This window comes from Microcebus murinus, chromosome 32 (genome assembly GCF_040939455.1).
Source record: "Microcebus murinus isolate Inina chromosome 32, M.murinus_Inina_mat1.0, whole genome shotgun sequence".
Classification (NCBI taxonomy): Eukaryota; Metazoa; Chordata; class Mammalia; order Primates; family Cheirogaleidae; genus Microcebus; species Microcebus murinus.
In genome coordinates, this window is record NC_134135.1 from 3825108 (window position 1) to 3845858 (window position 20751).

General features: G+C 43.5%; 1 protein-coding gene across 4 annotated transcripts; it reads left to right on the forward strand.

Moving 5' to 3' along the window:
* Positions 1 to 287: 287 nt before the first annotated feature.
* Positions 288 to 20342, forward strand: LOC105859973 (uncharacterized). 4 transcript variants are annotated; one of them, XM_020283215.2, is made up of 6 exons: positions 288 to 365; positions 4444 to 4534; positions 7758 to 7884; positions 8360 to 8491; positions 14384 to 16447; positions 19892 to 20341. In XM_020283215.2, exons 2-5 carry the CDS (start codon positions 4463 to 4465, stop codon positions 16444 to 16446), a joined length of 2394 nt encoding a protein of 797 aa, XP_020138804.1. In that variant the 5' UTR covers positions 288 to 365; positions 4444 to 4462; the 3' UTR covers position 16447; positions 19892 to 20341. The 4 variants fall into 4 exon arrangements, with proteins under 4 accessions (XP_020138804.1, XP_012599727.2, XP_020138803.1 ...); XM_012744273.3 differs by having other exon boundaries at positions 8363 to 8491; positions 19892 to 20338; XM_020283214.2 differs by lacking the exon at positions 19892 to 20341 and having other exon boundaries at positions 14384 to 19885.
* Positions 20343 to 20751: the final 409 nt, after the last annotated feature.

Here is a 20751-nt window from a genome sequence, read left to right on the forward strand (position 1 = left end):
CAGGCAGGGTTTTGCGATACACATTTTCGTTTGCCTGTGCTTTACAGAAAACTTAATTGCTAAACTTAATTTTAATTGCAGGAACTCTCCTGGATTCAAACCAACCCACGCTGACGCCGCCATCCAGATTCCAGTTCCCAGACCGCTGAATTGCAGTAGCCTCCCTGGTAGGTTTGGCCTCCCGAATGCAGAAAAGTGGAGCAGACAGGAGCCAGGTGGCAGGACGCGCAGGCCCCGCCCAGCCGCCGCCTCGGCCCCGCCCCGGCCCCGCCCACCCGGGCGGCCCCGCCCCGGCCTCGCCTGCGCGCGCACTTTCCCGCAGACCCGGAAGACGCTGGCGTGGAGAGACGGCCACCCTGTGGCAGGTGAGTTTCCCTTTGTCCCCTGAGCACTTTCCAGAACTTCTGTACCTGGGAGCGGGGGACCTTCAGACCCTGAAATCCTCACCGCCCTCTGCCCCCGAGTGAATGTGAACGTCCCGGAGAGTCGGGTGTCGCTTCCCTGTGAGTTAGAGTCCACCTGAGGCGGGTCCTGCGCCCGACCTTTCTGCCTTCGGGCCCTGCAGACCGCGCTTTCCGGACTGTTTCCCTGCTGAAAGCTATTCGGTGACCCCTAACGCTCGCTCCGCCCCCGTAAAGTCCTCACCTGAGGGTGGGTCCAGGCCCTTCGGGTCCCCCAGCCTCGCCCTGGCCGACCCCTGGAGGGCGGCGCCGCAGCCCCAGGCCTGGAGAAGCCGCGTTTCTCCCTGGTCCAGGGATTCTGCGGACCCCACTTCTCTCCTAATCTGCTCCCCTCCACCTCCTCCTTGGGCCGGGCCCTTCTGCTCCGCAGGCCTCTTACCAGTCACCCCTTCCTGGGATTCTGCGTTGGGGGAGGGGACCAGGGCCTGTGTTGTGACACTCAATGTTTTCCATCCCACATTCCTCCCACTAGAAAATGTGCTCTTCTGGAGCTGAGCATGGTTTTCCTATGCCTTCCGTGTGAATATGTGGAGAAAGAGATGGACAGCAAGAGAGAGGAAATAGAAGAATGTAGAAAGAGAAAGGAAGAAGGAGAAGCACATGAACACGCTGCAAAGTAGAGGGTGTGGGAGGGATTTGCAAAGACACAGGAAGAGTGAAATCAGAAGCTGGGAACTAGCCCGGGGAGAAAAGTCCCTGAAGCAAATTAGATAAAATCTAGATCTCCTGAGCTCTGAAGGACAGCAGACTAGGGCCAAGGGCAGCAAGGTGAGGCACCTGAGTCAGAGAGTGGGGGAGGGGACCTATGATTTGCAGCCAGGCCAAACAGAGTAGAAGAGGGAGCACCTGGTGACAGTAGAGCAGAGAGGGCACCACAGCTGGGGATGCCAGAGAGTGGGACAAGGGGGTGTCCTAGGGAAGAGGGAAATTGACCGGGAGAGCAGAGAGGGAGCAGACATGGGAAGAAAGAGGCAGAAATACATGTGATTGGGACAGTGAAAAGACTGGGGAGAAGGAGCAACAAAGGCTTAAAAAGTTCCGAGAGTAGAGCATAACAGGTAAAGAGAAGCAGTAGAGGGAAGAAGGGGAGAAGGAGCAGGAGAGAAGAGGGGAACAAAATGAGCCGAAGCCCAGGAGGAAGCACCAAGGAGAAAAGGAAAACAAGAGCAGAAGAGAGGAGGTGCATGAGAATGAGAGATATGTCCGGAGTGAGGGAGGGAAACACACAGTACTGAAGAAAGAGGGGACCCTGGCTGCAGATGACTCTTGAGATGATTGGGTGTGGTGATTAAGTTGTGACATCGTTTCCTCTATTTGTAATCTAATCACTTTAGCATTTGTTGGCAGTACACAGATGAAGTTCAGAATTGCACATCTCCTGTGTATAAGGTTGGGGTATTAAACCATTCTGAGCATCACAGGCTCCCTCCCACTTATAGCCTGGATTCAGCAAAGGGCGGTGACTTGACTCATTCAGTTGTGGGTCAGTGTCATCCTTTTTCCTAAGATGGGATAGGGAGTGGGGCAGTGTATAAGATACGAGAAAACGCAAAGTGTTTTTCCTACTCCCACAATCAATACAGTAGTGAGCACTCAACGCAGAATACTTCTCCTCTGGTCAGTAAACTGTGTGTGGATTACTCCTCATCAGCATCCAGTTCTCCAGCCAGCACCGACAGGGTGTTCTGTAAGATAAGTCGGTTATCACACTACCTGGAGATAGGATCCAATCCAGAGATGTAGGGCTCAGTTGCACAGAAGTGCCTCACATCAGATGCCAGTCCCAGATCCCAAGTTGGGCCCTGTACTTCTCACTGAACTACTATCAAATTGGGTATTTCATGACCCTTTCTTCACATTTTATTAATTCGATACAGCTGTTCACAAACTCTGAGAAACATTTTAGTTATGTTTACTCATTTGTTATAAAGGGTATTACAAGCATAACACCCAGAAGTAAGAACAATTATCACAAATTAATAAAAACCGAGGAGGGGGTTTTGGAAATCATGACATTTATCTGCATCAGAATGGAGAGACAGTCTTTGGGACTTAGTCCTTAAGCTGTGAGATCTGATGGTATGTACAGGTCTATAGTATCAAGATTGAGTTAAATTGTAGGGCAGCCAGGTGGAAGTGTCTCAGAGAACTGGCCACTTTGGGAAAAACGTCACACACATTAGAGGAGGTAAAATATTCTGTGTTGAGTAAGATTAGTTTTTTTCTATGGGAAACATTAAAGGGAAGACATTTCCTCCCTCAGCACAAACTTTAAAATCTTGGTTATGTCACCTGTCTTTAATTTTAACCTCGAATTCTTCATTTACCCCTTTGAAGCAAGCTTGCACATTCCATGATCATTTCTTTCTCAGACACAAGTGACCTTTGCATTTCTAAATCCACTTTTTAATTTCCTGTCTTAATCTTTCCTGTCTACAGCTTGTTGCATAACTCATCATTCCTTTTTTTTTCTTCCGTTTGGGGACATCTCTCTAAACTTTGAAAATTACTTTGTTTTAGATTTTTCTTGTCACCTTCATGTCTTACCAGTTTCCTCTGCTGGTATCTCCTAAACTGCATTCTCTGAATGTGGGAGTGTCCCATCATTTAGTTCTTGAACCTCTTGTCATATCTGTCTTTCCATATCATCACATCTGGTGGTTTAAACTCCTCTGACTTGTCTCCATTTCCCTTGCAGTCCCCGCCCCTGAACTCCAGAGAGCTAGGCCCAGTTTTGTCCTTAACTTGGTGCTGGGACGTCTGTCATCATCTGCCTCTTCCTATATCCAAGAGGGACTTTCTGAGCTCTCCTAAACGCGTACCCCTGCAGTCCTCACATCTCAGATTGGGAGGACCCTGTAATTCCTGGAGCTTAGTGGAATTTCTTGTCATATATTTAAGATATATAGGACAATTTTTGTATGAAATAAAGAAAAAAATTGCGTGATTACTTAAAAGAAGTGTGGAAATACATTGTCTTGAAATTCTCTTGAGACGTGGGAGAAGTAAGTTTGCAGACCTGGGCCCTCCCTGCTGTGCTCCCCCAGGACCCTTCTGGCCTCATCTCCTGCTTGTGTCGTCCTCGCTGGCCCTGCTCCAGCCACACAGGCCTCTTCCCTTTTCCACGGTTGCTCCTGCCTCAGGGTCTTCTCCTGGGCTGTCTCTCTGCCTAGAACTCTCTGCATGTAAGAACCACTGGCTGCATGTAAGAAGCACCCTTCCTTCCCCAGGTCTTTGTTCTGATGTCACCTTCTCAGAGAGGACTTCTGTTATCCCTGACCCCATTTAACATTCCAGCCACACCTTGACCCCCACCTGTGGTCCATATTGGCTGCTCTGCAAGTTTCTTCTTGGTCCTTCACCTTTCAGTGTGTGGACCCTGGTGACAACAAGTGGCAAAGAGAAGAGCAGAGTCAGAAGCAGGGAGGGATCCTGGCCTTGCCCCTCTGAGTAGAGCTCACCCCGGCGTCACATTAGGGTGCTGAGGCGTTTAGCAAATACTTATTTTGTCTCCTTACCAGAGATTGCACTCCACATAGTCAGGGTGGGCCCAGGCTGAAGAGTATTTAGAGTTGATGCGACTTTGTTTTCATGGTAGATAACCACCCGTCTGTGTCCTCCATTTCCGAAGACTGAAATCAGCCTGTGATTCCTGGAGGGGGGAGGGGGACTGTGCTCTGCATTGGGTTTGGTCAGGGCCATATCTGTGCCCAGCAGGGGAGCTCAGCTCAGCCCAGCCCAGCTCCCTGCTGCTGCAGCCTGAGTGTGGGCTTCACCAGGAGGGGAGCCAGTTCTGATCAAAGGGGTCATGGATCCACCAGTTGATCGTCACCTATGAGTTTATTGTCCCTGCATCCCCCTTGGTGTAATGGACAGGAAAGACCATCTTTTTACATGGGACGTCTTTTGCTCTTCATGGATTGTGGCACAGAGGGGGCGTGTGTTGATTCTCAGCATTGAACAGCATATTTTTGACATTCAGGATTGACTTTTAAAGATTGATGATGGGTGAGGAAGAATCCCAGATCAGGAGGAAGAGGAAAGAAAAGGAGTCAGGAATGGCTGTTACTCAGGTAAAGTAACAATCTTTGTGGATCCTTCTGTGTCTTCTTCCTCTCAAATGCCGGGCATTGGAGTTGCTAGTCTTCTCTGACTCTGAGCCATTGTCACTGACATGTTTGCTCCCACTCACCCATGCCTGCCTTCAGTGCCTCTCATCTCCACTTTGATTCCATGTCACTGTGACCTAGTCACATGACCTGGTGAAACGGCTCCATTGGGCACAGTCCTGGGAAGGGCTTCACACCATGACATAGGTTAGAGAGGCGCTGTGGCCCCGTCGTGTCAGTGCTGTTGAGCAGCAGGGACTGTTCAGGGGCCACTTCTGGGTGTCCTGTCAGCTCTCTGCAGAGCAGCGTTAGACAAGCTGCACTTGGAAGTCAGGGCTTAGCATGCTGAATGGAAACAGGTCTCCTGGAAAAGGAGACCTGTTAGGGGAGATCTTTTCTGGTTTTTCTTTTTTTTTTTGAGACTGAGTCTGAGTGTGTTGCCTGTTCTAGAGTTAGTGCCATGGCATCAGCCTAGCTCACAGCAACCTCAAACTCCTGTGCTCCAGTGATCCCTCTGCCTCAACCTCCGGAGTAGCTGGGACTACAGGCATGCGCCACCATGCCTGGCTAATTTTTTCTATATACTTTGAGTTGTCCAGCTAATTTGATTGTATTTTTAGTAGAGACAGGGTCTTCCTCTTTCTTGGGCTGCTCTTGAATTCCTCAGCAAAAACAATCCACCTGCCTTGGCCTCCCAGAGTGCTAGGATTGCAGGTGTTAGCCATCACACCCAGCTAGGGGCGATCTTTTCTGTCTGATTTTCTACCACCTTTCAAGGTAAATGAGTGAATCGCTGTTTTTCCGATGCCAGATTATTTCTCACCAGGAGTACTATGGAAAGATAGACATCAGTGAGAGTGGTTTATTCCATCATCTATTTTAAAATATGACATCAACATCAATGTCTGAGAGCAGCAGATTGGTTCATTTAGTCTCAGTATTTCTATGCCAAAGAGTCTATGGGGTTCCAGCATGTATTCTTTTTTGTTTGGTTTGTTTTGTGTTCCACACCGGATCTCTGGCTATCCAGACTGGAGTGCAGTGGCACATTCTCAGATCTGTATAGGCCCAAATTCCTGTGCTCAACCCATCCTCCAACCTCAGCCTCCCAAGTAGCTTACAGTGTAGGCACACATCACTGTTCCTGGTTGATTTTTTTTTTTTTCCTTTTTATAGAGATGGGTCTCATTATGTTACCCAGGCTGGAGTTGAACTTCTGGACTCAGTCTGTCCCCCCTCACCTCCCAAAGTGCTGGCATTAAAAGCGTTAGGCACATGCCGACTTGGAAAAAAATTCTTCAGTGAATGTTTTGTTGCGATATTTTATACTGCAATTTTCAGATCATATATTTACATATAATATATGTCATGAGATCTTCATGTCATTTAGCAAGGTGTTTTGTTTCTTTTTTTTTTTTTTTTTTTTGAGACAGAGTCTCACTCTGTGGCCCAGGCTCAAGGGCCGTGGCATGAGCACAGCTCACAGCAACCTCAAACTCTTGGGCTCAAGCAATCCTTCTCCCTTGGCCTCCTGAGTAGCTGGGACTACAGGCTGTGCCACCATGCCAGGCTAATTTTTCTATATATATTTATTTTTTATTTTTTGAGACACAGTCTCGCTTCATTGCCCAGGCTAGAGTGAGTGCCGTGGCATCAGCCTCCTTCACAGCAACCTCAAACTCCTGGGCTCAAGCAATCTTTCTGCCTCAGCCTCCCAAGTAGCTGGAACTACAGGCATGCGCCACCATACCCGGCTAATTTTTTCTATATACATTAGTTGGTCAATTAATTTCTTTCTATTTATAGTAGAGACGGGGTCTCGCTCTTGCTCAGGCTGGTTTTGAACTCCTGACCTAGAGCAATCCGCCTGCCTCGGCGTCCCAGAGTGCTAGCATTACAGGCATGAGCCACCGCACCCGGCCTTCTATATATTTTTAGTTGGCCAATTAATTTCTTTCTATTTTTAGAGATGGGATCTCTCTCTTACTCAGGCTGGTTTTGAACTCCTGACCTTGAAGGATCGCCCTCTTGGGCCTCCCAGAGTGCTAGGATTAGGGGCGTGAGGCACCACGCCATGTCACTGATCTACTTCTTAACTCTTTGCACCATGAGGTCTCATCCTAATGTCCAGACACCTGGGATCAGTGCTTACTCTGCCATTTTTAGCCCATTGACCTTAGGGGAGTTTTTCCTAAGTGTGTCTGAGACAGTCTCTCTTTAGTAAGAGGGGAATGGATCTTTCTCCCTTTGGCTCTTGTTGCTAGAGCAGGTAATACATGTAAAGCACTTAGAGTACTGCGTAGCATATGGGAGTGGTCAAAAGCATATCTAGTATGGCGACTGCTGTCCCCATCAGAGTTATTATATTCTTTTTTTTGCTTTTTTTTTGAGACAGAGTCTGACCGTGTTGCCCGACATAGAGTGCCGTGGCATCAGCCTGACTCACAGCAACCTCAAACTCCTGGGCTCAAACGATCTTTCTACTCAGTCTCCCGGGTAGCTGGGACTACAGGCATGTGCCACCTTGCCCAGCCAGTTTTTTCTATGTATATTTAGTTTGCCAATCAATTTCTATTTGTAGTAGAAATGGGCTCTCACTTCTGTTGCAGCTGGTCTCGGACTCCTCAGCTCAAATGATCCGCCTGCCTCTGGCTCCGGAGTCCTAGGATTAGAGGTGTGAGCCACCTAGTGGCTCAGCCAGTTTTTATTTTCTGATCTTTTACAAGCCACTATGGATGTAGTCATCTTAAGATACTCCCCTTTTAGCCTTCAATTCCTCTTGAAGGCGTCAATTCCTCTTTCTTGATTAAGAAAAAAAAAAGAAAAGAAGAAGAAAAGCAACAACAATAAAAAAAAACACTCCCCATATTCTATTTCAGGTACATACTGAATATCCCTTGTGTCAGACAGAACATCTGACACCTCTATAGAGAAAGGAGATAAATCTGTGTTAATTTTTTGTTTTCTTGTACTGTCCACAAAAATTTAGAGATCCACACTAATTTAGAGAATATTATAACTTCTTATGGAAATGTATTATAAAACACATAATGAGCTCAAAAATATATTAATGTAGATCTGTCAGAACACTGACTTCAATGAAGTTAATTTTTACAGCTCTGTTCTCATTTTATGTGAAGAGAGGCATTCTTCCCATCTCATTGGTGAACTATGTCTTACATTTTAGGGACATTTGACATTCAGGGATGTGGCCATAGTGTTCTCTCAGGAAGAGTGGAAGTGCCTGGACTCTGCTCAGAAGGCTTTATACAGGGCCGTGATGTTGGAGAACTACAGGAACCTGGTCTCCCTGGGTGAGGATAACGTGGCTCTCGACATAGGGATCTGCCTTGTGTGTGTCTGCATTTTCTCTGTGTGCCCCTTGGGAGGCCCTGCATTGCTTGACTGGGATGGAAGTTGTATTCCCTCAGAAATTGAAGCTCTGTAATGCCTTCTGGACTTTAAATGTCCCCTTTTTTCAAGTGTTCTGTCTTCTTCTTAATATGTCATTTTGTGGTACAATGGATTCCATATGTAAAAAAGCCTTCCAGGAAACTTTTAAAATGTCCAGGTCCTTGTCTTCTCCTCCCAACCTTTCATTTCAGTAGTTCTGGGGGAGAGCTAGATGTTTGCATAACTCACTTGTATACACATTCAGAAAGACGCCATCTGTGGATAAATTTGTGGAGTATGTTTCTTGTTCCATTTGTAATGTCCTCTCTCCTAACTAAATATAGGGCTTGGATTTTGGCAAAGCCATAGCACATCTTGATTGTTTGTTTTTTTAAGCAGGAATCTTGCTTCCTGACCTGAGGGTTATCTCTGTGTTGGAGGAAGGGGAAGATCCCTGGACTATGGACAGTGAAATGAAAACACCAGGAAACTCAAATGGGGGGGAGAGGATCCCAGGTTTGCATTCAGGTAAGAGCTCCGGTGGGCACAGTGGAAGCCACACTATTAAACAGTGTTTGGAAAAGTTTGCAAGTCGGGGAGTTAGGTGGTCAAACAAAGTTTTAATGCTGTGAGCTCTAAGCAGAAATCTTTGCCCAGACTTACCACTCTATTCTTTAGACATGTGATAGTTTATCCCTTTTCGCTCCAAGGGTGCTGCAGCTCAAACAGAGACCAGGAGAAAGTAGAATAAAGATTCTATGGGACAACACCTGTCATCTGGCTTCTGTGAACTCTTTCCATCCGACTTTCCTGTAATGTTCTCCTGGTCCCTGGTAACCCACAGCCTGGTGCTGTCCTGTTGTTCTCTGGCTCTTATTTGCTGCCTGTGTTTCTGATGACCTTGTCCATGGGTGTCCACACCACTGCCAGGGTATGTTGCTGCTCTTTGCTGCTCCTAACAGTGCCCTTCAATGTGAGCCATCCTCACTGTGGGTCACTTACTAATTTTGTCCATGTAGTTATTCATGCTCTTCTGGTGATTATTATGAAGTTAGATCTATTGATTTTAGATACATGCACATAAGCTTTCATTCATTGCACAAGCACAACTCTATATCTACTAATATGTAAAGTGGTGGTACCTCTGACATCATGCCCCTTTTGTATTCAAAGAAATTTTACAGTATTTAAAGTTGCATGCGGGCCGGGCGAGGTGGCTCACGCTTGTAATCCTAGCACTCTGGGAGGCCGAGGCGGGTGGATTGCTCAAGGTCAGGAGTTCAAAACCAGCCTGAGCGAGACCCTGTCTCTACTATAAAAAAAATAGAAAGAAATTAATTGGCCAACTAATATATATATATAAAAATTAGCCGGGCATGGTGGCGCATGCCTGTAGTCCCAGCTACTCAGGAGGCAGAGGCAGTAGGATTGCTTGAGCCCAGGAGTTTGAGGTTGCTGTGAGCTAGGCTGACGCCACGGCACTCACTCTAGCCTGGGCAACAAAGCAAGACTCTGTCTCAAAAAAAAAAAAGTTGCATGCGATTAGCAGAGGTAAAATGCATCATGTTTTTCTCATTCTTTGTATTTAGAATTATTTCATTACCAGGAATATTGAAAGTCACTTCTCTCTACCCTATTTTCACTCCCTCTCCCCTTTTCTGTTTGTATGTGTTTGACAATTTCAGATGCCTAATACTGTGTTTTCCTGAAAATAAAAACCTACACATAAAATAAACCCTAGCAGGATTTCTAAGCATTTGAGCAATAAAGCCCTACCTGAAAATAAGACCTAGTGATGGGCGTGGGTAGGCAGCAGTAAAGAAGATGAGCAGCCCTTCTCATCTGCCCCATGAGATCTCTGTGGCTCTACATGAGAGAATGGGGCCAGTGGTTCTAAAGGAAATAGAGTCGCAAGAAATTCAGGATGGAATTTGGGTTTTGGAGAGTTATGATGATGTTCCAAAAGACGTCGACTTTGTTTGAATAAATGTAGATTATTGTACCGTACTTAAAAAAAATAACACATCCCTGAAAATAAGCCCTAGGTTGTCATCTTCAGGAGAAATAAATGGAAGACCCTGTCTTATTTTCGGGGAAACACGGTAGAAGTGACATCATAGAGTATTTGTAATTTAATGTCAGGCTTGCTTCACTTAGTATAGTGTTCTCCAGGTTAAACCATATTGTAGCATATGAAGTGATTGCTTTTTTATTGTGGACTGGATAATTTTTCTTTTTCTTTTTTTTTTCTTCACTTGAAGAATGAGAATCTACATTTTTCTTTTATATTTAATATATCCCACTTTTTTTTTTTTTTTGAGACAGAGTCTCACTTTGTTGCTCAGGCTAGAGTGAGTGCCGTGGCGTCAGCCTAGCTCACAGCAACCTCAAACTCCTGAGCTCAAGTGATCCTGCCTCAGCCTCCCGAGTAGCTGGGACTATAGGCATGCGCCACCATGCCCGGCTAATTTTTTTTTGTATATATATATTTTAGTTGGTCAGTTAGTTTCTTTATATTTTTAGTAGAGGCGGAGTCTCGCTCAGTCTGGTTTCAAACTTCTGATCTTGAGCGATCCACCCACCACGGCCTCCCAGAGTGCTAGGATTACAGGCGTGAGCCACCCCCCTGGCCTGTCCCACATTTTGTTTATCCATCTGTCTGTTAGTGAACACCTCAGTTGCTTCTGCTTCTTGAGTGTTTTGAATAATCCTGTGGGTTTTTTTAACATGGGTTTGTATATAGCTTCTCACAATCCTGTCTTCAATTTTTTTGAATATATACCAAGAAGTGATATTATTGCCTTATAAGAGAATTCCCAATTTTGAATTATATGAGGAAATTTCAGACTGGTTTCCATAGCTTGCACTATTTTACATTCCCACCAGCAGTGTTAGAGTCTGTCCTTTCTCCTGTTCTCACCAATACTTTCTATTACAGGGGGATTTTTGTCTTATTAGTTTTGAAAATAGACATGCTAGTGGGTATTTTTACCTTGTTTTCTGTGCATTGGTGTCATATCCAGGAAATCATGGTTGAATCCAATCTCGTAAAGCTTTTTTCCTATAATTTCTTCTAAGAGTTTTAAAATTTTAGGTCTCTTTTTTACATCATGAATCCATTTTAAGTAAAATTTTTCATATGGTGTAACGTACGGGTCCAGCTTCATTCTTTCGCGTGTGGATATCCAATTTCCTTAGGAATCTTTCTTTTCTTTTTTTGAGACGGTTTCATTTTGTTGCCCAGGCTAGAGTGAGTGCCATGGCATCAGCCTAGCTCACAGCAACCTCAATCTCCTGGGCTCGAGCAATCCTACTGCCTCAGCCTCACGAGTATCAGGGACTATAGGCATGCCCCACCATGCCTGGCTAAATTTTTGTATATATATATTTTTGGTGAATTGATTTCTTTCTATTTTTAGTAGAGATGGGGTCTCACTCAGGCTGGTTTTGAACTCCTGACCTCAAGCAGTCCACCCATCTTGGCCTCCGGGAGTGCTAGAATTACAGGCGTGAGCCACCACACCCAGCCAGGAATCTTTCTTTTCTTTACTTTTCTGTTTTCTTGAGAGAGTCTTACTCTCTTGCCCTCGCTAGAGTGCTGTGGCTTCAGCGTAGCTCACAGCAACCTCAAACTTCTGCACGCAGTCCTCCTGCCTCAGCTTCCCGAGTAGCTGAGACTTCAGGCATGTGCCACCATGCCCGCCTAAAGTTTTTCTATGTACATTTTTAGTTGTCCAGCTAATTTCTTTCTATTTTTTTTTTTTTTAGTAGTGATTGGGTCTCACTCTTGCTCAGGTTGGTCTCCAACTCCTGAGCTCAAAGGATCCACCCCCCTTGGCCTCCCAGAGTGCTAGAATTACAGGTGTGAGCCACTGTACCTGGCCCCTAGGACTGTTTGATGAAGGGATTGTCCTTTCCCCTATACATGGTCTTGTCACCATAGTTGACCATCATTAGACCATATATTTAAGAGTTTCGTTGTGAGTGCTGTTCTGTTCCATTGTTTCATACATCTGTCTTCATGGCAGTACAGTACTGATTTGATTAAGGTAGCTTTGTAATGAGTTTTGTCATCTGGCAATGTAAGATCTCTGTAATTCTTTGAAGTTTCTTTTCCTATTGAGGTCATTGTGTGGTGAATTCTTTTTAATTTAAGGATATGTTCTTTTTTGTATACAGTTTCATTAGGATTTTGCTAAGGATTTCCCTGAATGTGTGGTATATTGTGTCTTTTATTGACATTTCACATCAAGTCTTCCAAAGCATGCACTTGGGACAGTTTTGCATTTATTTGTGTGTCCTCTAATTTCTTTCAGTAATATTTCTTACATTTCTGTTTACAAATCGTTTTCCTCCTTGTTAAGCTCATTTCTAAGTATCTAATTCTTTTGGATGGTATGGTAAATCAAACTATTTACTTATTTTTTTTGGTGTTGTTTATATTAATGTATATGAAAGAAAGTAATTTTAAGTAGATTTCGTATCCTGTATCTTTGAATTCATTCATTAGTTCCAGCAGGTTTTTGTGGAATTTCTAGGATTTTCTTCGTAGAAGATTGTCATCTGAACAAAGATCGTTTTATGTCTTCTTTTCTAATTGCATGCGTGTTATTTCTTTCTCTTTTCTCATTGCTTTAGCTAGGATTCCAGTAACTACACTTTGCCCTCCATATCCATAGCTTCTGCATGCACAAATTCAATGACGCCTACATCAGCCATCCACAGTAGATGAATCCGCACACATGGATCCCAGGGATACAAAGGCAGACTATATTTTTCAATCTGTGTTTAGTCGAACCTGAGGATGTAGAAACCACAAATATGGACGAGCATCCCCAGAATGTGGTGTCACAGGGGGACCTGACCTAACACTCCCTGCATACTGAGGGACAACTGTATGTTTTATAGAAATAATGCAAGTAGACTCTGGTTGTCTTTTTTCTCATCTTAATGGAAGAGCATTTATTGTTCAATTTTGAGTATGAAGTTCGCTGTCAGCTTCTTATATGTGTCCTTTATTATGTTAAGTAGATTCCTTGTATTCCTAGTGTGCTGAGTGTTTTATTATGCATTGCTGTTGACATTTTTATTGGGGCCTTTGTGCATCAACTGGGATGAATATTTGGTCTTTCCTCTATTGTGTTGTTTTGGAGTGTGACACAGATTGCTGTTTCTAAGATGCAACTCCCATGCATTCCAGGAATAAATCCCTTTTGGTCATGATGTGTGATTATTTTCAGTGTGCTTCTGAAAGTTTGTCTTGCCAGCAATTTGTTGAGGACTTTTGTATTTGATTAATCAATAACATTGTGCTATGGTTTTCTTATCTTGTAGGGCCTTTATCTGTCTTTGCTGTCAAGGTAACACTGGCCTCATTGAGTTTAGAAGCGTTCCCTCCCCTGTTAATTTTTGGAAGATTTTAGGGAGTGTTTGTGTTAATTTCTTTTTCAGTGTTTGATAGACTGACATTGCAGTCATCTGTTTCTGTACTATTCTTTTTTTTTTTTTTTTTTTGAGACAGAGTCTCTCTTTGTTGCCCAGGCTAGAGTGAGTGCCGTGGCGTCAGCCTAGCTCACAGCAACCTCAATCTCCTGGGCTCGAGTGATCCTTCTGCCTCAGCCTCCCGGGTAGCTGGGACTACAGACATGCGCCACCATGCCCGGCTAATTTTTTATATATATATCAGTTGGCCAATTAATTTCTTTCTATTTATAGTAGAGACGGGGTCTCGCTCTTGCTCAGGCTGGTTTTGAACTCCTGACCTTGAGCAATCCACCCGCCTCGGCCTCCCAAGAGCTAGGATTACAGGCGTGAGCCACAGCGCCCGGCCTGTTTCTGTACTATTCTTTAAAGGGAGATATTTGATCACTAAATGAATGTCTTTGTTAACTGGTATGTTTAGAGTTTCTACTTCTTCATGCTGAAGTGTTGGTAAGTGGTGTATTTCTACAAAAAATTGATGCATTATTTTTTTGTTGTTGTTGTTGTTGTTTTTTGAGACCCAGTCTCACTGTGGTGCCCAGCCTAGAGTGCCATGTCGTCAGCCTAGCTCACAGCAACCTCAAACTCCTGGGCTCATACGATCTTTCTGCTTCAGCCTCCCAAGTAGCTGGGAATATAGCCATGTATCACCATGCCTGGCTATTTTTGTCTATATATTTTTAGTTCACGAATTAATTTCTTTCAATTTTAATAGAGACAGGGTCTCTCTCTTGCTCAGGCTGGTTTACAACTCCTATCCTTTAGCGATCCACCACCCTTGGCCTCCCAGAATGCTAGGATTACAGGCGTGAGCCACCGCGCCCGGCCTGATACTCCTTTCTATATGCAAGTGTTGTGGGGCACATGCTAGTCTTTTTCTCAAGCTCTAGGAATGCCAGATCCCTAGGTTCAAGTCCCACTCTTTTCTTCCTTTCCTAGGGTGGAGCTGTGTCTTGGGAAATGATGGAGGAAACAAGCGTATTAAGACTGAACTGGGATTAAGCTTTCAGTTCCATCTGCCTGAAATGCAGCTATTTCAAGCTGAAGGGAAAATTTATGAATGTAATGAAGTTGACAAGACTATCAACCCTATTACCTCACTTTCACCACTTGAAAACCTTACTCCTACACTGAAAACCCACAGATTTAATAAATATAAGAATGATTTTGTCAGTTCTCCCATAGTTAGAGAAGAACAGAAAGCACACACTACAGAAGAACCTGACAGAGGTAATGAGCACAGCAAAGCCTTTAGTGTTTCTTCAAGCCTTCCTAACCCTGGAGTAATCCGTACTGGAAAGAAGCCTTTCAAATGTAAAGAGTGTGGCAAGGCCTTCAGGCAAAATTCAGACTTTCTGGAACATTGGAGAATCCATAGTGGAGAGAAGCCATACAGATCCAGTGAGCCTGGTGAAGTCTTCACTGAAAATATACACCCATCTCAACATCAGACAATTCATACTCGAGAGAAACCTTACAAGTGTGATGAGTGTGGCAGAGCATTTAGTGTGCGTTCAACACTTACAACCCATGTGCGAATCCATCATACAGATAATCCTTTCAAATGTGATGAATGTGGCAAGGTCCTTAGTTGTAATTCATCCTTTGCACGACATCAGAGAATTCATAATCGAGAGAAATCTTACAAATGTGATGAATGTGGCAAGGTCTTTAGTAGCAATTCATACCTCAGACGACATCAGACAATTCATACTGGAAAGAAACCTTACCAGTGTAGTGAATGTGGCAAGGCCTTTGTTTACAAATCATCCCTTATTGAACATGCACGTGTCCATACTGGAGAGAGACCTTACAAATGCACTGGGTGTGGCAAGGCATTCCGTCAAAAATCAAAACTTAGAAATCATCAGATGATCCATTTGGGAGAGAAACCTTATCAATGTTATGAATGTGGCAAAAAATTTAGTTTGCGTTCGAATCTTCATACACATAAGTTTATCCATAATGCAGAGAGAGATTGCAAATGTGATCAATGTGGCAAGGTCTTTACTTGCAATTCGTACCTTAAACGACATCAGAGAATTCATACTGGAGAGAAACCTTACAAATGCAATGAGTGTGGCAAGGCCTTTGTTTACAATTCATACCTTGTACAGCATGCAAGTGTTCATACCGGAGAGAAACCTTACAAATGCAATGAATGTGGCAAGGTCTTCCGTCAAAAATCACACCTTAAAAATCATTACACAATCCATTTTGGAGAGAAACCTTATCAATGTTATGAATGCGGCAAAAAATTTAGTTTTCGTTCGAGGCTTCATACACATCAGGTTATCCATAATGCAGAGAGACCTTACAAATGCGAGTATTGTGGCAAGGTTTTCAGGTACAAATCATCCCTACCAGCTCATCTTAGAAGTCATACTGGAGAGAAACCTTACAAGTGTAATGAGTGCGGCAAGTGCTTCACACGCAAGAGATCTCTTACAATTCATCAGGAAACACATACTGGACAGAAACCTTACAAACATAATGAGTGTGACAGGGTCGTCTGTCAGAACACAAACCTTGAAGTTCACAGAAACCACACAGGACAGAAACCTTACAAATGTAACGAATATTGCAAGGTCTTCTGTAGTGATTCAAACGTTATAAACCATCACACAGTCCATACAGGAGAGAAACCTTACAAGTGTGATAAATGTGACAAGGCCTATAGACAAAAGGTACTCCTTACACGTCATCAGCGAACTCATACTGAAGAGAAACCTCACAAATGTAATGAATGTGGCAAGACCTTCCGTGAGAAATCAACCCTTAAAACTCATTACAGAATCCATACTGGAGAAAAACCTTACAAATGTAATGAGTGTGGCAAGGCCTTCCGTGACAAATCAAACCTTAAAACTCATCACAAAATCCATAGTGGAGAGAAACCTTACAAATGCAATGAGTGTGGCAAGGCGTTCCGTGAAAAATCAAAACTGAAAACTCATCACAGAATCCATGCTGGAGAGAAACCGTACAATTGCAATGTATGAGGTAAGGTTTTTAGTCACATTTGATGCCTTGCTGAGCATCATAGAAGTCATTGGTGAGAGACTCTGCAGACTCCTTCAGGGTGCAAACTCTTCACCATGAGTTCTAAAAGTAATCAACATCAGAGAGTCCATACTAAACAGAAATCAAATACATGCAGTGTATGTGGCAGGGGCTTTATCCAGGCCTCGCCACTCACTACATATCAAAAGGTACACCTTCAATGAAACCATACCAATGAAATGTGTATTGTGAGGCTAATACCCAAGGAACATTACTGTGGACGATCTGAGGATGTATAGAAGAAATAAGTCCCTAGTTCTCTGCTATTAATCTATGATATTACCTGGTGGGATAAATCAAAATACATTGACCCTCATGACACGATACATATCAAAGATGCAAGGACATGTGGACACGGTCAGTTATATTAGTTTATATTATATTTAATTATTTGATGTTCTTTCAGAAGGCTACTTTATGCTTTATGACTTTCATCCTGAACTTTGAAATCTCTTTACATGCCTTCCTTGCCAGCATTTTGCTGTGGTGTGTAGGAAAGAATCAATAGAATGACAGGTGTTAGCTGATTACTGAGAATCATTTCTTTCCCATTTCGTGGAAGAGAAATGTCACTCCCTTTTGAGACTAATTTTTTATTTTTATTTTTGTGGAGACAGAGTTTTGCTCTGTTCCCCTGGGTGAAGTGCAGTGGTGTGATCATAGCCCACTACACCCTCTAATTCCTGGGCTCAAACTGTCCTCCCCACCCTACCTCCCTTATAGCTGGGACTACAGGCATAACACACCAGGTCCAGCTGACTGTTATCAGTTGTTTTTGAGAGAAAACATCTGACTATGTTCCCCAGGCTGGTTTCAAACTTTGAATTGCAGTGATTCACTAGACTTGTCCTCCCAGCATGCTGGAATTACAGATGTGAGCCACTGTGCCGTGTCCCTTCCGATTAAGTACTATCTGATTTAGAGAGGATGGCGGTGGGCAGAGAATGATGTAAAACTGTGCCGCCAGTCTTACCGCCTCATGCATTCAGCACACACTTCTCCTGAAAGAGGACACAGTGGGTTACAGGAAAGAAATGCTCTACCAACTCACAGTGAAGGAACAGGCCACAACTTCTGGACCCTGGGAATTTTATGGGAAGAGAGTAATATGTTCTTTAGGACTAATTATGTTGTTTGAGTAATGCAGCAATACTGGTTGTCACCTTCTCCATGGAATGGCAATAGCTGTCATTTAGCAAAGATTGATGAAAAAATTGTGGTTTTTTTGAAGGTGAAGAGAAAAAAGTTGTATTAGAGTAGACAGTTTAATAAAAACTACCAGTATTGCATGTTCTTGATGAGGATTTCCATCTACTTCTTGGCATTGCAAGCTTCAAGTATTTTATTTCTATTTTTTTTTTTTTTCTCTTTTTTTTGAGGCAGAGTCTCACTTTGATGCTCAGGCTAAAGTGAGTGCCGTGGCGTCAGCATAGCTCACAGCAACCTCAAACTCCTGGGCTCAAGCCATCCTTTTGCCTCAGCCTCCCAAGTAGCTGGGACTAGAGGCATGCACCACCATGCCCGGCTAATTTTTTCTATATATATTTTTAGTTGATCAATTAGTTTCTTTCTATTTGTTTTTTCTTTTTAGTAGAGACGAGGTCTCACTCAGACTGGTTTCGAACTCCTGATCTTGAGGGATCCTCCTGCCTCGGCCTCCCAGAGTGCTAGGATCAAGTATTCATAATATATGAAAACCCTCAATTTAATCTAAGAAAATTTAGTATTTTTTTCATACCTATAAATGAATCACAGTGTTTCTAGCAACATTGTCTTACTCCACCCTCAGGAGGATACTTCGTAGCAGACAATAATAATGTACTATTAGGTCCTTATTGTTGAAGCATCTAAAACCTTTTTTTTTTTTTCCGTGAAATGAAAGAACATATCCTTTTGGGTACCTATACTTAGGTAAGTATGATTTGGGGTAATCATTCTTACTACTTACGTTATTCTCCCCACACTGCCCTACAATACTCACGGGTGTCCAGTGAAAATTGTATAGCAGTGTAGTTTCAGACTCTTACATCCTTGAACATGCATCATTGTGGATGAACATGGACTGTATTATATTTCTGCATGCTTCTGTCATGTGCGAAGTAGGACCGCATGACATGCACCTTCTTTTTCCTGCAGCAGAAATGCACAGGCCGGACTTGGTGGCTCATGCCTGTAATCCTAACACTCTGGGAGTCTAAAGCGGTCAGATTGCTTGAGGTCAGAAGTTCAAGACCAGCATGAGCAAGAGCAAGACCCCATCTCTACTATGAATAGAAAGAAATTAATTGGCCAACCAATATGTATAGAAAAAATTACCCAGGCATGATGGCCCATGCCTGTAGTCCCACCTACTTGGAATAGTGAAGCAGCAGGATTGCTTGAGCCCAGGAGTTTGTGGTTGCTGTGAGCTAGGCTGATGCCTCGACACTCACTCTAGCCCGGGCAACAAAGTGAGACTCTGCCTTGGAAAAAAAAAAGCAGAAATGCACATACAGCAATATGGAAGTTGTTAGGAAATAAAAGAATGTATGGGCAGTAAGGATAAAAAGAATAACATGTTTATTTTTGTCCTTGAGTTTCTCAGTGACATAATTTTTACATATTATTCATGCGTTTCCTTTTCTGAATGACCATAGTAAATAGGGAATTTGTTTTGCTAGGTAAACTAGGAACTACCTATATTGTAACACTTTTCCTAAGTTGAACTTTTCAGCACTGCCCGGGAACTTGATTGGTGTGCACTAAACATCTGGTTTGGATATTGAGATGGATGCTGTACACTGAAGAGAGAAGAGAACTGTTTTCACACAGTGAGGCTTTCTGAGGGAAGCACAATAGTCTTCCAGCTGGACCAAAAATGGCTTCAGAGGAACTGGGATGTGTGACTGGCTTGGGGTGTTAAGATCATTAAGGGTGGGTGGAGGTCCAGTACCCACATGTTTGATTTCCAGCTGCTGCCAAAGGAGGGAGGAGCACTCAGGCATTGTTGGCCGACCCAGGTGGGCAGAACAGGAAGAGGGAATGCAGAGGTGTAAAAGGTACTAGTATTCAGTATCACACAATGTAGTCTGGGTTTTTATGGTAACACTGTTTGTTCCTGAAACCTCCCGACTTGGTTAGGAAAGACCCCAATTTTTCTCCTGTTTGTAGCTTATTATATTCATTTTTTTATTTTTCTTTGAGACAGAGTCTCACTTTGTGGCCCAGGCTAGCGTGAGTGCCGTGGCATCAGCCTAGCTCACAGTATCCTCAAACTGAGGCGATCCTGCTGCCTCAGTCTCCCAAGTAGGTGGGACTACAGGCATGTGCCACCAGGCCTGGCTAATTTTTTTCTATATATATTAGTTGGCCAATTAATTTCTTTCTATTCTATTCTCTTTATAGTAGAGACGGGATCTCAGTCTTGGCCAGGCTGGTTTTGAACTTCTGACATCGAGCAATCCGCCTGCTTCGGCCTCCAAGAGTGCTAGGATTACAGGCGTGAGCCACCGCGCCCGGCAATAGCTTACTATATTCATTTGTTGGCTTCACACTTATGTGTCATCATAGTATGACTGTTTAAAATGTTTGTGAAATACTATTCAGTGAAACTGCCTAAAATCTTTTTTTCAGGAGAATGAAAATTATTTTGTGGAAGTGTTTATTATATAATGTAAGTACGGAATTGTAATAAAAGGATTTTAACGAGAGTATGGAAATGTCATTTTCAGAGTATGGCATTAAGCAGCATATGCAATGGTTCATTTTCACATCTAATAAAATTGTCTCCTTTATATATGATTTGTTTTTGTCATTTCTTTCCTCTTTCATACATTGTAGGCCAGCATGTATGTTGAATGCATTTTTCCCTGTGTTACTCTAGTGAAAACTTTAGGGAGTTTGTTAATAAGGGTGCATCTGCTATGCTCAGATGCTCACATACAAGAAACTAATCTTGGGTTTTGTTTCCACCCAAAATTAATAAGTACATTTTTTAATAATTTCAAGCTGGGTGAGGTGGTGTACACTTATATCCCCAGTCTCTGGGAAGCTGAGACAGGAATATCATTTGAGTCCCGGAGTTAGAAATCACCCTGGGCCACATAGTAAGACCAGAAGTGATTTGTGGGGAGCAGCCAAGGTGTGGACCTGAAGCAGCTGGTACATGCTTCTCTCAGGGAGGATCAAAAATCATGTGTAGATACCTGTGGCCGCCTCATCTGAGGGAGAATAGTGGGATTCAACAGAGAAATGGCGGAAGACAC

Bases quoted from the DNA above. Each gene is read 5' to 3' on its own strand.
- LOC105859973 (XM_020283215.2), top strand. From the start codon at position 4,463: ATGATGGGTGAGGAAGAATCCCAGATCAGGAGGAAGAGGAAAGAAAAG. The intron at 7,885-8,359 runs GTGAGGATAACG...TGTTTTTTTAAG, and splicing joins CAGGAACCTGGTCTCCCTGG to CAGGAATCTTGCTTCCTGAC. The intron at 8,492-14,383 runs GTAAGAGCTCCG...TTCCTTTCCTAG, and splicing joins GATCCCAGGTTTGCATTCAG to GGTGGAGCTGTGTCTTGGGA.